The 15,643-nt window shown below is 28.0% G+C and overlaps 1 protein-coding gene and 1 long non-coding RNA gene across 12 annotated transcripts in view; one reads left to right on the forward strand and one right to left on the reverse strand.

The window, feature by feature from the left end:
* Positions 1-15,643, forward strand: part of LOC127286158 (ras-related protein Rab-37) — a 293,485-nt gene that overhangs the window by 191,330 nt on the left and 86,512 nt on the right. For 4 of the 11 annotated variants that reach the window (XM_051312481.1, XM_051312482.1, XM_051312483.1 and 1 more), the window contains exon 2: positions 582-11,396. The exons of the other annotated variants lie outside the window; for them this stretch is intronic. In XM_051312481.1, coding sequence (XP_051168438.1) covers positions 680-5,002 — 4,323 coding nt within the window. In that variant the 5' untranslated portion in view covers positions 582-679 and the 3' untranslated portion in view covers positions 5,003-11,396. Of the gene's footprint in view, positions 1-581; positions 11,397-15,643 lie in introns of those variants that run through there. 11 annotated transcript variants of the gene reach the window in all.
* Positions 11,284-13,209, reverse strand: LOC127286178 (uncharacterized). Its single transcript, XR_007843701.1, has 2 exons — positions 12,635-13,209; positions 11,284-12,550 (listed from the first exon to the last, which is right to left on the reverse strand). It is a non-coding gene; the product is annotated as an uncharacterized LOC127286178 (long non-coding RNA).

A 15,643-nucleotide genomic window follows, 5' to 3' on the forward strand; every position in this document is an offset into this window, starting at 1 on the left:
TTTATAATATAATATATATTATAATATAATTATTTTTAATATATTTTCATATTACTTTATATTAACAGTAACCTTACAGCAACCTTACAGTAACCTTACGGGAAGCTTACAACAACCTTACCGTGTAAGCTTACCACAACCTTACCATGTAAACTTACCACGACCTTACTGTGTAAGCTTACCTTAGCTTTACTGTGTAAGCTTACTGTAAGGCGGAAGTTTTAAGATGACCTCAAGTATACTGCAGGCTTACACGGTAACCTTACAAACCCTACAGATATCGTTACAGTAACCTCCAAGCCAGAAATCGTGCTATGTGGGTGGTATGTTTCGGCCTACTTCACAGACGTGAAAAATTGCTCTTTTTGAATTAGTTTGAGATCTCCATAAAATTCTTAAAATGTATACATATAATTTTTTAACGGTTACTTCATCAAAAAGTACAAGATTTTTTAAATTTATATTATTATTTATAACTTCCCTTCTAAATAGGTCTAATTTAAAAAATTATATTTTATCCGACCGCTTAACCGATCCTTGCATTAAAAAGCTCAATTAAACAAAAAGTAAAATTATTTCAGGTTTTCTATGGAAAAATTAAAACTTTACAACAGTGTAAAAATACAACAGCAACTGTAAAAACATTGAAAAATAAAAACAACAATAACCGAATCGGCTCATGATGAACGACACATCAGTTTTCGTACAACATTCATCGAATTTTCAGTTCCTATCTATTTGTCACTACATTACCACTCTCGGAGTTATCTTTTATAACAAAGGCCTAATTACGTTGAAGCAGCGAAATCAAACTGTCCCTGTACTCAATACTTATTTTCAATACCTTCATAATTCCAACAATGTATCCGAGAAAAAACTCCAACTTCTAAAAAATGTACTAATAGGAACTGATCTCTATGGTGGCGGCGAAAATGAAACACTCGATTTGAAATATGTAAATGAAACATACCAGTACATCTTAAACACTGCTCTCTTTTCTCACTATGGACATATTACCGGATATTTAGCAGGTATAATCAACAAGGCAGATAATACATCTTATTCCAAACTTATGAAAACCATAAAGCAGGAACTCTTTAACAATTACACCAGTATAGATTACTGTTTAAAAACAAACAAAAGCAAAAAACTCACTTTTTTGTCTGCTAAAAAAGTGTTTTTTGAATATATACTGCCAATATTTCCCGAGCCAGAAAATAAAGATATGAACATAATGGAAGTGGATTATTTATACGCAATGGCTGGTTTAAAAATTGTCAAATCCATACTTGGAGAAACTCTAAACGCTTCGTTTGGTGATTTAATTTCAATTACACGAGAGTTTGATTTACAAGAGGCTTACGGTAACGAAACTTATGAAATAATGTTAGCAGCTTTTTCAACACCGGCACTATTTTTTTACGCCTCTAAGGAAAAAGAAACATTCAGAGAGAAATATCAAACTTTGTTTAATGCAGAATTTTGGAATGAAGTTTATGAAAATTTATTTTCAAATATTAATTTAGAAATGAATAAAATTGAAAATCATTATTTTGAAAACAACCTTTATTACAAACTCGAAAAGGAAATAAAAGAATTAAAAAATCGAAGATTATTGGCAACAACTATACTAGAGAAACATTGTAACTATTCTGGTTTTAAAGAACATGAAAATGAATATGTGACAAACTATATGTCATATTATCATTTCTTTATAAAAATAAGTGTTCCTTCTGGTTGTTCCGTAAAAAATCTACCCGAATTGAAAGTTGTTTATGAGAAACAGTTTGAAAATGTAAGAAAGACAAAATATGAAATTGAAAAGATTGCAATAAGAAAAGTTTTAAATGACAGTAAAGTAATAGAAAAATTAGACTCAAAATCTATTGTTAGTGATGCAAAAGCGAAAGATTATCCAATGTACATGGCGAACATGCCACCTATGGCAAGTAAAATAAACCCCAAAGTATACCTACTGTTTGCAATTAAAGAAGAAGGAAAAACAGATTTTTATGCCATTATAGATAACGATAATGTTTTGTCATTACTCGTAAGAAGTGATAACAAACAAGAGTTTGGTAATGTAATTGCTAATGATCCATATACAGAAATGGAAATAAATATAATTGCCAATGATTTGAAATTCGCTCATGAAGATAGCGAAGCATTTATTGAAAGGATTGCCGAAATAAAGACAAGACAATTTGTAAATAAGCTAATGGTCGACTATAAAAATGAAACTACAAAAGAGAAGGTTTTTAATTTTCTAAAAATACTTGTACCATTTTACAATTGTATTGAAAGCGTAAAAGCGGATAGCAAAACTGGAGCCGCAATAAGCTGTCCTTCAGATGTTCTCACCTTACTTCCTGTAGAAAGTCTTGCCACAAAATACGCAACAAAAATGAGCGACAACTTTGTAATTGGATTAAGCGAAAAATATTTAATTAGAAGTACTTTTGCAAGTACAGCAAGTGCCAGTAGATTAACTTCATTATATCAAGTTTCAAAAGTGTTGGCGAGATCCGTTTCGCAGGAAATTTTTACCAAGCACCTGTTAAAAGATTTATCTATTACCTTCCTACGAGTTATAGATCCTGGAATTGAATCAATCAACAACTTAGGCAAGTTTGGCTACCAAAAATTGCACAAGATATATAACACTATGATTAAAAAAATTCCAAAAAATACAAATCTAAAATTGTTATTAACAACTGTGTTAAAAAAGCTTAATACGAATATGAAACTGTCAACATTTAATGGTCTGATACCAAAGGTTCTGAGAGACGAGAATAATTATAAACTCGTTCAATACTATTATCCGAACGGTGAAAATTTCTTTGGACCCACATGCATATCATCATTTGGAAATACTGCAGAACTAAGAACCATTGAAGGCAATCCGTTTCAAGTTCCCGTGTTGCCAACAAAAGATGACATAAACAAAATTTTCTATCGTGAATATATTCCAGCAACTACTGAAATTTCGAATGTGAAACTGGAAATGGGAGAAAATGATCTACTCCGAAGTGACTTACCTTATCTTAATGCAGATACGAAAATAATACCTACTTATAAAGTTATTCCCGAAACTTCAAAGGGATCTGGAGACCTTTATTCTAAGGAAAGTTTGACAAATATTGATGTGTCTGGAATGGAAAGACATGAGATTATTCGAAAACTTATTCCTTATCTTAATTTAGATGAAGACAGGAAAATAATAAAAGATTATATAGTTTATCATAATACGAATGAATGGAATAAGACGCCAATGAATCCAGATACGTCACAAGGAAACGTGCCAAGTGAATTACAAAGTGATAACATTCCGTCAACTTCAAGGCTATCTGAAGGATTGGTTCAAAGTAACTTCAAATCTACACTTTGGTATGGAGAAAATAATTATCGTGAAATGTTATTATCTTTAGAAGACTTAAAACCTAAAAATTGGGCTGATTTATACAAAAAGAAAGAAAGATTAATAATGTTACAAAAGAATATCGAGAAAATACGTTGGAATCAAGACAGGGTGTTTCATGAAATGCCAAAAGAACTATGGTTTAAACAAACATTAAACAGACCCTATATTGTTAAGTATTTGGAGCAAATGAAAGGACAGGATTTTTATTTCAATGATATTACCCTATTGACAGATATTCGTCCAAGTGAAATTAATCTTGTTAATAAAAAATCATACTCCTTAACAACAGAAATTCGTTATCACATGACAATTGATTCTCAATATGGACTTGTTGATTTGGCTGAATTTGATAAGAGTTGGAAAAACCAATTTGTTGTTTTTCCAGAACTCGAATTTCACGTAGTAAATGCTGAATTCAAAAATGGAAAGGATTTCTTACTTTTAGAACTAAAACAAAAGCCAATATTGAAATCAAATTGGCAAATACAAAGACTGCAGAATAGACTTTCACTGAATAATAAAGAAGTAAATACATATCCAAGAAGTGTAAATATCGAGAATGCGGCTAATCTTATCTCATTAAACATTCCTCTGCGTAGAGTAACTGAAAGGGAAAAATTCTTAAAAAGTTACATTTTAAGAATTGATCCAATTGAAACTCGTGTTCCTACTTATGAAATGTTGGCAGGTGATATAAATGCAGGTATAATACCTTCTGAAAGATTTAACGAATGGAAAATAACAAATCACATTTTTATTGATGATGTTCTATTTGAAGAATCTGCATATCAGGTTAAAAATTTGGAAATTGCAGAACAAACTATAAATTATATTTTTGATGAGACTCATTTACAGAATGTTGAAACTGTGTATGAAATGTATAAGTTACTTTCAATTTGGCAAAGTATGCGATTTGAGGATTATTATGTACTGTATTCACATTTGTCAAAAACTTTACCAAAAAATTTACATGCACAAAGATGTCTTTCAGCAGCACTAAACAGATTGGCCCTTAGACAGTGTGATAATAAATTTATTAAAATTCCAAACATACTTTATGGTGCTTGCCCAGTAAATAGCAAAATTTGGCAAGAAATGTTATCAATTAAAAAATTTCGTAAGAAATTGAAAGCAAATAATGTGCTTGTTTATTCTAATGCTGAAGATGCTATAAAAAATGTTCGCTTGACTACTGAATTAAACCTATTCCTATTGATTAAATATGAATTTAAAAATCCATCTGGAATAGTGTACATTGATCCTAATTATTTCGAAGTTCCAAAGGAAGTGTATTATATTCATGACACAATCAAATTGCGGAATTTCGGGAAAGAAATTACACCCGTTAATGGATTTGATTTTTTCACATTGGTATTGCAGGATGTTGAAATTACAAAAGAAGGACGAATGGTTAATTCGGTAAAAAAGTTAAATAAATTATTTTCAACTAATGATAAATTTTATATTAATCTATATCCACGAGAAAGTTTCAAAGTTATTGATTTTGGAAAATCGATGGAAACTGGATATCCCGGTAAGAAGCGAAGAATTGAAAAAAATTCAGAATCTGAATTCCTTTGAATTGGTGAATTTACGTTTTTATTCAATTCCTCGATGAAGCAAAAAAAAGTAAAAAAAAATCTATTCTTCTTAATTGACTTGGCCAAAATTTATACTCTAAATTATACATGTACTCTGACGCAGTCAATTGTAAAACATAGAAATGCCTCATTTATTCTCCACATTTTCTATTCCTCTAAATGCGCTCCAAATGGCCTGACATATAGTCAATTTATAGAAATAACCACATCTTCATCACTTTTCAAATTTCTTATTCCTTTCAATACGCTTTGGAAATTTGGACGCTGCGATTGAAAGGAATAGACATTTAAAATTTAGTCTCCAAACATTTCATTTTTTTCTATTCGCTTCCAAGAAGTTTGAAAATAAAAAACTTTGCGCATTAAGAAAAATAAGAAGTTTGAATTCTTTTCTATTGACTCATCTGTACTGGGAATAGAAAAAATGAGTATTCATTACTCAATCTTGGATTTTCCGACGAGTTGACTCTGAGACTCGAACCCTCGATCATCATAGCACTCAACCGCACTGAGAGCGCCTTAACGCGCTCGACCAGGGGAGGCTATGAAAATTTTTGAGAAAATTTCTCTTATAACGAACATATTAAACAGATACTTATATTATTTTGTAAAGTCATCAAACAGCTTTTCAGATGTTCATTATTACAAAAAGTATATTATATAGTATATATATTTTTATGAACATTAATAATATCAGTTAATAATTTTGTCAATTTAAATAGTTTTAAATGATTAATTGTGTTAATGAATAAAAATTACAAAATTTTTCCATCTTTTCAACACAAAAATGGAATAAGAATTTTAATACCTAATTTTAATGTGAAGTTTATTAACTTCGACATTTTAATTTAGAATGACATGGACATGAACTTAAATTTCAATCAAGTGAACTCTGCTTACATTCCAATTTTTTCGAAAATAAATTAAGTAACAATGTTTATATAGCAATAATTGAAAAGAATTCAGAGTTCCAATTCTTTTAAATGGGAGATATTACGTTTTCATTCAATTTCTCGATGAAGCAAAAAAAAGTAGAAAAATCAATTCTTCTTAATTGACTTGGCTAAAATTTATACTCTAAATTATACATATTCTTCTTAACAACTGACGCAGTCAATTGTAAAACATAGAAATGCCTCATTTATTATCCACATATTCTAATCTTCTAAATGCGCTCCAAAATGCGATATTTAAAATTTACTTTCCAAACATTTAATTTTTTTCTATTCGTTTCCAAAAGTTTGAAAATAAGAAACTTCGCGCATTAAGAAAAATAAGAAGCCTGAATTCTTTTCTATTGAGTTATCTCTACTGTGAATAGAAAAGAATTCATTTTGCTTCCTCGTGGAGGAAGCTATGTAGTCCTTTCGTTTATAAACTTTTTAAAAATGGTGAAAACAAATTTTCCTCTATATAGAAACATGTTATATGAGATCCTGATCAATTGTCCGGATGTATGTATGTGTGTGTGTATGTGTGTGTGGATCGTTTTTGTGAACACGATATCTTTAACAGGTTTTAATGGATTTGGATAAAATTTGGTAGGCTTATTTAACTCATTAATCTCTCAAAAATGACGAGAGGATTTTTAAAAATACCCCAAAAAAAAAATTTTATCGTCTTTTTTCCAAAAATTTTTTTTTAATTGAAAAAATTTTTAAATCGAAAAATTTAAGGTAATATATAATATAATCGTCTTCTTTATGTCAAGATGAATCGATTGATATATATAAAGTATAGATTTGATTGAAATTTAAAGAATTAAAGAAAGTTAAAAAATCAAAAATTCTCATTTTAGCTAAAAAATGATGTGTTTATTTAAATTCATGTTTATATATGAAATAATTTTATTCCCTGCATTGAAACGAATTGGTTGGTATATATAAAGTATAGATTTGATTTAAAATTTGAGAATTAATAAAAATTGAAAAATCGAAAATTCATATTTTAGCTAAAAAATTTTGTGTTTTTTTTAAATTCAAGTTGATGAATAAAGTAATTGTATATTCCTTGCATTAAAACGAATCGATTCGTATATATGTTACGGGAAAAGTCCGAAGTTGGTAAATGTGCACATTTACTGGTTAATGTGCACAATTACCAATGCAGTTGGTAAAAGTGAGAAATGTCTGTTTTAAATTAAAAATTTCGTACATTTACCAAGTAAATTGGTAATTGTGCACAATCACCAACAGAAATTGGAAAATGTACGAAATGTCTAAATTGAATCAAAGATTTCTCACTCGTACCAACTACCTTGGTAAATGTAGATAGTTTGTTTTGTTTATATTTCAATTAAATAGTAATCAAATGCCTATAAAGGAAACAGAATAATTAGAATAGAATGTTTATTCTGCTAACCTCAGTATTTCGTTTAGTTCGCTTTCGACAGTGAAATTGCGAGTATATTTTAAATTTTGCCTGTAAAAATGAGTGAAGAAATTGTAATTTCCGAAGTGAAAAAAAAATTTTATGAAATTGCAACAAAGATTATAGAAGGGAAAAAAATAATTCTGTTTATTTGTCGGAAGTAGAGTATAATAAGGTGTTGAAAGAAGTGTGTGATGCGAAATTAAAAATAAAAAAGAAAACGAGTGCTGATTTTCGACGTTTGCGTCGATATGACGTGATAACAATATAAATAAATAAATAAAACTTTTCCAATTTATTTTTTTGTAAATGTCAATAATAACGATTAAAGTTATAATATAAATAATAGCAGACAAAATTTTAAACCTTCAATATGTCCGGCACTTCTATTTACCCCTTTTTGTGGTAACTATCTACATTTACCAAGGTAGTTGGTACGAGTGAGAAATCTTTGATTCAATTTAGACATTTCGTACATTTTCCAATTTCTGTTGGTGATTGTGCACAATTACCAATTTACTTAGTAAATGTACGAAATTTTTAATTTAAAACAGACAATTCCCACTTTTACCAACTGCATTGGTAATTGTGCACATTAACCAGTAAATGTGCACATTTACCAACTTCGGGCTTTTACCGTAACATATATAAAGTTTATGTTACACTCAAAATTAATTAACATTTTCTTTATTTTTCAAAAAATTTAATTAATTTAAAACATTTTTAATTCGAAAGTTTTTAAATCAATCAATTGAATTGGACAAATTCATTGCTTCCTTCACGAGGAAGCGAATTTTTTGCTTCACATAATGAGGAAGCATAATGTTTATGAAATAAACATAAAGGACCCCCTTCTTGTTTTATATATTTTGATGTTTACTGAGGTATTGAGTAAAAACGTAAATTCACCCATTCAGAAGAATTGAAAATGATCAACTTATGTTTAATATACAATACAAAATTTCATTCTTTCTCTATTCTTCGCTTCTTACCGGGTAGTTAAATAATTTCATTCAGTACACTATTGTTTCACTTCCATTTTTACACACACTGAAAAAGTTCAGATTTACAGTAAAAATATTTGTTTATTCAACTTTTTTAAAAATGTCTTTAATTAGTCAATAAGTAAATATTAACTTATATTCTTTTAAAATCTTAAAATTTATATTCATTTTCTTTCGCTTCTTATAATATTTTTAAAAAAATTGAAATAGGTAATTAGGAATTATTAATATACTCGCCAGTTTTTTCATTCCTTTCAATACGCTTTTAGAAATCTGACGCAGTCGATTGCAAGGAATAGAAATATTTAATTCTTATTACAAAATTCCCATTCCTCTGAATACGGTCCTAAAAACTTGACTCAGGCGATTGCGAGGCATAGAAATACTGAATTTATACCCTAAATTTCCCATTCCTCTGAATATGCTCTTAAAAACCTGACGCAGTCAATTGCAAGGCATAAAGATACCTCATTTCGACGCCTGCCGTTCATATAATGCTTATTGAAACTGCAATGCAATATAAGTCTTATTCAAATTTTTGTGCCATATAAGTTTTATTGAAAGTTCAGTGCTATATGATTCTTATTCAAGTTTCCGTGCAGTACAATAATTGTATTGAATAAGAATTATATAGCACTGAACTTTCAATAAGACTTATATGGCACAAAAATTTAAATATGACTTATATTGCAAAAAAAATTGAATAAGACTTATATAGAATATTGCAGTTTCAATAAGCATTATATGAACGGGAGGCGTCGATTTAATCTAGAAATTTTCTATTCCGTAAATACGCTCCTGATGTTATGGTACAGTCAATTAAAAGGAATAGACATATCCACTTCACTCTCCAAATTTCTTATTCCTTTCAATGGGCTTCAGAAATTTTGATACTGTCGATTGAAAGGAATAGATATTTAAAATTTACTCTCCAAAAATTTAATTTTTCTCTATTCGCTACCAAAAATTTGAAAATATGAAACTTTGCGCATTAAGAAGAATAAGAAGTCTGAATTCTTTTCTACTGACTTACCTCTACTGGGAATAGAGAAGAATTCATTTTTCTGATATTTTGATGTTCAGTGAGGAATTGGGTAAAAACGTAAAACAGCCTATTCAGAAAAATTAAAAATTCTTAACTTCTGGTCTATGTATACAAACTTTCAATTTTTCTCTATTCCTCGCATCTTACCGGGAACCTATTGTTCAAGGAGAATTGGTAATTGATAATATTCCGTCAACTTCAAAACAATCTGGACAACTTACTTCGCAAGGAACTTCTCAGTAAAAAAAAATTAGGAGTAAGCGAAAAGAATTGGTGGTAACTTAAGCTGTATTCGGTTTGGCGAAAAAACTGAATTGGAACGTTACGGTGAATTATTTTTTTCTTACCATGAATTCTTTTCTTTTGAACATTTGAATTGACGTTTGTTTATTCGAGTTTACATTATAAATGAAAAGAATAAATGTTTCGAAGTCTAAAAAATCCGATTTGGAATAAGAAGTATATAATTTTTTAAAAAGAAATAAAAGTACCTTTGTTAAGGGTTTGGAGAATTTAAAAGAAAAAGTGTTTTATTTTAATGATCTTACTTTTTTGACAGATATTGCATCCAAAAAATTGTCAAATTTTGCCTTAGAGAACAAAGTACGTTTTCACATAACGATGAATTCTCAATTTCGATTTATTGATCTTTCTGAATTTCAGCATACTTTGAAAAACCAATAAATTTTATTTCCGGAAATTGAGTTTACTGTGGAGAATACTTATTACATTAAAAGAGAGCCTATTTTACAAATAGATCAAAAATAGTTCAAAAACCAATTAAGAAAGAGAAATGGATTAAAATTAGAGAAGAAAATTCAAAGTTACTTGACAATCTAGAAAAATATCAATTAAAAAGGTGCACAGATATTAAAGATGCTGCATACTCCAAATCCACTAGAATACCTTTACATAGATTGAGAGATTCGAAAAAATGTTAAAAGAATATATATTAAGATTAGGTTCCAGTGAATATACACTGTCTTATAAATCATTGGCAGAAGATATGTTTTCAGGAAACTCAATTGATAAAATTTATGGAAGCCTTAATATAAAAAATAACATTTTGATTGATGATGTGATGTTTGAATACTCTTTGTATGAAGTTAAAAATTTAGAATCTGCAGAGAGAACTGTTGAGAAAATAATTTGTAATATTTATATACAGGAGATTGCATTAAAATTATTGAAAATATTTAAAAATTAATCTGAAGTCTTGTATCTATTTGACTGAATGCTTGAGTATATCTCTAATTGAATGCAACAAGGCCCGAAACAATAAATGATTATTGTTGACTTATAGATAAAAAATATTCTATTCATTTAATGTTTTCATCATCGATTAACGTCAGAGAATATTAAATTTCTTTTAATATTTATTTTATTCGGAAAAACTGATATAGAATTCAGGGTGTCGATTATGTAATTTGATTTGACGTCAAAGTCAAATTTAATTCAACAAATTCATTGTTTTATTTAACTTAGACGTTAAATTAAAATTTAATTTTTTATTTCAATTTAACGTCGCATTCAAATTTATTTTTTTATAGCAATTTGACGTATTGCAATCAAAAAATAAATTTGACGTCAAAGTCAAATCAAATTATATAATCGACTCCCAGTAAAAATACAGAATTACACTCGATTAAAATGATTCATTTTATTAATAATATACCATCAGACGTTTCGACATCAACGTTAATGTCCTTTTCAGTGTAGATAATTAAATAATTTGTTGAAATAAAAATTCGTTAACATGTACTCTGACTTGATTCGGCGAGATGATTCTTTGGCACAAAAATAATTATCATTATAAGAGCATATAAAAAATAATAATCTGACTAATAGTTATGTATATTTTATATATTTATTGTAAATTATATATTTCTCATAATACATAAATTAACATAAGTTGTATTATTAATATTGTTTAATAAACATTCTATTATAGTATATTTCATAGTTTATGTATGTAATTTATACTAGACTTAATTAATCTAGTTTTCATCCCAATTTCATTTGAGTGTACGCTTCCAAGTCATTAAAACCGCAATGTACGAATATAATTTGCAAATTAATGTTAATATAATGCATTGTAACTTAAAACTATTTTCAATTCCAAATTAAATTTAACAATTTTATTGCATTAAAAAAAATTATTGTAAGAATCATATCATTAATGTGGCATGGCGCAAACCCTACTGTGTTAAAACAAAATTATGGCTATGTGCTACACTACAAAAAATATTTTTAAAAACATCTTATCAACAAGAACTAAAGCATCGAATGATTATTTTAAATTATTTAATTCTGTTCCATTTTATTTTAAGGTCTCCAAACCTGTATTTGATAAAATAAAAGTATTACTTGTTTTTTTATAATTTAATCCTTCGAGATTTGATTTAAAACGACCTGGTTCGGCATGATAAAAATGAATTACATCATTTAACTCAAATTTTTCCACCGCATTAATAAGCTTTGTACCACATGGGGGACAACCTAAAAATTTATACTCAAAAATTGATAAACCATTTCGTTCTAAACTGATCCAAAAATATACTTCTTGTTGAAAGTTCCCATGAATTTTTTTTTGCAATTGTTGTAATTCTATTGTCATGTTCTTGTAATTTATCAATATTGTTAAAAATTCCAAATCATTATAACCTAATGCATGAAATGAATATTTTAAATTATTTTCTATTTTGTGTGAAATTCCTTTTCCTTGTGATTTTGGAAGTGACACATCATTAGAATTGTTAGTTGACAATGGAAACCAGTTTTTGGTTTCAATTATCATCCGTAATGGAACATTTTTTGATGCGGATACCATAGGTACACAATCATAATTTGTTGTTAATGTATTTGTGCAATTTGTTTTTCCGGTAAGATTTAATTTGATTAATTTTTTTTCATGTTGTGGATAAGGGAAACAGAAAAACTTTAAATCTTCTATTTTGGAAGGTGTCTCTACCGTTAAGCTAAATGTTGTACCTTGTTTAATTATTATACCAAAATTAGTATTATCATTGAAGGTTTGATATTTAGTTCTTTGATTGGTCAGTGATCCTGAATTATCTCGAACTAAAGGCTCGATAGCTCGTGCAGTTAGCTAAAAGATGAATTTATAGTTAAATGAAAAATGTATGTGGTGATGAGGCACATTTATCTTTTAATTAATATTTTAAAAACTTACTGTCGAATTCCATAGCAGTGTAGGCTGTGAAATTGTACTCGACACAAATATTAGAAGCAATTTTATTAATATTAACGAAATCATGATTTACTATTTCACGAGTGACTACTTGTTTGACAACTTTGATAAAAAATTAGTTAACTTTTACTTTTTATATATTTTTTACAGTTTACATAGGTGTGAAAATCGGCAGAATTTTTATAATCGATGACGTTAATCAATGACGTTAATCGATGACGATAATATTAAATCAATAGAACTTTTTTGGCATAATTCAACAATAATATATAGTTGCTATTGCGTCTATTTGTGTTCTTAATAATAAATTAGAATAAAAAAAATGTCTTTTTATAAAAAATAATAGACGCAAGTAACCATTTCTATAGTTTTTATTGTTTATAAAAATAAAATAATTGTCGAATTAATTTAAGACTTTGTTTTAATCGTGAATTTTTGTCATTGCGTTTCGTAAATTACAATCATAAATATTTCATGTTTATCACTATGTATATTTTATTATCTTTATTTTATGCCCTAAACGAAATAAATCAAATTAATATTTGATGAACTGCGAATTCCACAAATTTGAAAAACTTGATTTTGAGAAAAACGCATTTATTGTTTCCATTTGTAGAATATTAAAATTCTAATATTATATTAAAAAATCTTAATTTTACTTTAGAACTAACATATTACATACTTAAAGAAAATTTAAAAACACATTGATTGACCTATTTGCAAAGCAAGTTTTGTTGAAATACATATATCATAATTTTCTAATTAAATCTCTATGTATAACCTTTTATCTAACATTTTCTCTTTTTTTTGTTCAATAAAATATTTATTTTAATAGGTACCTTTAAAACTTATTTTTATAATATAATTTAACTCATTTTTATAAAAACTATTAGTTCTACTTTCTGATAGTATAATTAATACAATTTTTAAATTTAATTGAGGAATTTTTTAATTATACAGGGTAGATAAAAAGTAAGTAATTAATTTTTGGAAAAGAATTTTTTCTCCTAAAAAAGATAGAAAAATTGACGAAAAATTATTTATTTTGTCAATTTTTTTTAAATGTTTCTTTTTTTTAATTACTTTTAATTTACAAAAAAAAATTTACTAATCGGTGTCTGTGGATAATTTTTTTTGTTTAAATAAATTAAAGAACAATTTGGAAAATATATTGTGTAATAATAATTGTTACTCCAAAAGACTACAACTATTCCCAAGTAGCACGATATATCAACCAGATGTCACGGTGATATCACCGGGGAATGTCACCGTGACAACAGGAAAATGTCAAAATGTCCGCCTTACGGTGATATCACACGGTGACATCGAGGTGATATCACAGTCATATCACGGTGATATCATGGTGATATCACCGTAATATCATGTTGATATTTTACAGGGACTTAAAATTTTTAAAAAATTATTATTATTTTATTTTTATTTATTATTATTTTTTAAATTATTAAAAATTATAAGTCCCTGTAAAATATCAAGATGATATCACCTTGATGTCACCGTGATATGACTGTGATATCACCTTGATGTCACCATGATATCACCTCGATGTCACCGTGTGATATCACCGTAAGGCGGACATTTTGACATTTTCCTGATGTCACGGTGACATTCCCCGGTGATATCACCGTGACATCTGGTTGATATATCGTGCTACTTGGGTTGGCAGTTTGCTCTAAGCCCATTAATATCCATCCATTTTCTTTCATTTCCATTAAATATTTTGATAAATCATATTGTTTCACCTGAAAAATTAAATATAAAAATGAATTTTAATTTGAAGAGAAAATTCAAAAAGATAAATTAAAAAATGAATAATTATGCCTAATAAAAATAATGATAATAATGAAATTAGAAAATCGTAAGTAAAGGTTAAAAAAAATTAAGTAATAAAAAAAAGCGGGAAAAATTAATAATAGCTACCCAGATAACCAAGCGTACTAATCGTTATTTACGAGTACGGAGTACCAGTATTATACTAGTTTTATACAAGTACAAAATAAATATGGGATGTTCCACGTCAAGCGGACCAAAGCTCTGCCCAAAACTATACGCAATATAAATAAACTTATAATATATGAAAATGTTCGTACACATGTAAAGTTTCAAAAAATGAGTGGCAAATTAAAAAATTTATAATAATGCTTTTGTTATAACAATTATAAACCATCATAAATGGAAATGCGAAAGTAAAAAATTTCTCATTTAAAGACAAAAATTTTAAATTCTAAAGTCATAGTTGTTTTTAATGTTTTCGGTGTCGCTGATTACGAATCTAATGTCAGAATTGAAAAATTCAAAATGGCGGATCCAATATAGCGGACGAAATTTAAAAAAATATTCCAATTCGCTTGAAACTTGTTACTCGGAGGTTTTTAGGGTCGCTGATTACGAATCTGATGTAAAAAATAAGAAATTTAAAATGGTGGACTAAAAAAAACTATTAGAAATGTTTTAAACTTGCTACTCTGAGCTTTTTAAGTTGCTGATCACGAATTTGTTACGAGAGATTAAAGAAAAAAATATTAATAAAAAAATCATTTGTATGGATCTTGTAAATTATTGGTTTTCGTATTCAAAATATTTTTTGCAGTTACTCATTACTACTCTAGTATTGGATAACTGCGAGTGGTGTGGTTGCATTTGAGTACCTAAATACTACTAGCTTCTTGTCTGGAGTAACTATGAATGAGTGTGCTGATTGGATTTTTGTAACAGAAGGAGCTTTGGAAAATCTTTTATTATATGAACGCTTAATTTTTTCATGGTCTTGTTTTGTATAATAGATAAATCGTGTTGTTTTAATGTGCTCTCTAGCCCATGTAAATAGACTAGTGTCATTCAAAATAGCATCGAATCGATTGGAAATATACAAAGTATAGATTTGATTGACATTTGTCACCGTCCACGACAAAACAAGGCTTAGCTCCCAAAAAATCAATTTTGAGTTTTTGATGCTAATCGATAAATTTTAAG

Source organism: Leptopilina boulardi, unplaced genomic scaffold (assembly GCF_019393585.1).
Source record: "Leptopilina boulardi isolate dan_hultmark-lab unplaced genomic scaffold, ZJU_Lbou_2.1 LbouV2_351, whole genome shotgun sequence".
Classification (NCBI taxonomy): Eukaryota; Metazoa; Arthropoda; class Insecta; order Hymenoptera; family Figitidae; genus Leptopilina; species Leptopilina boulardi.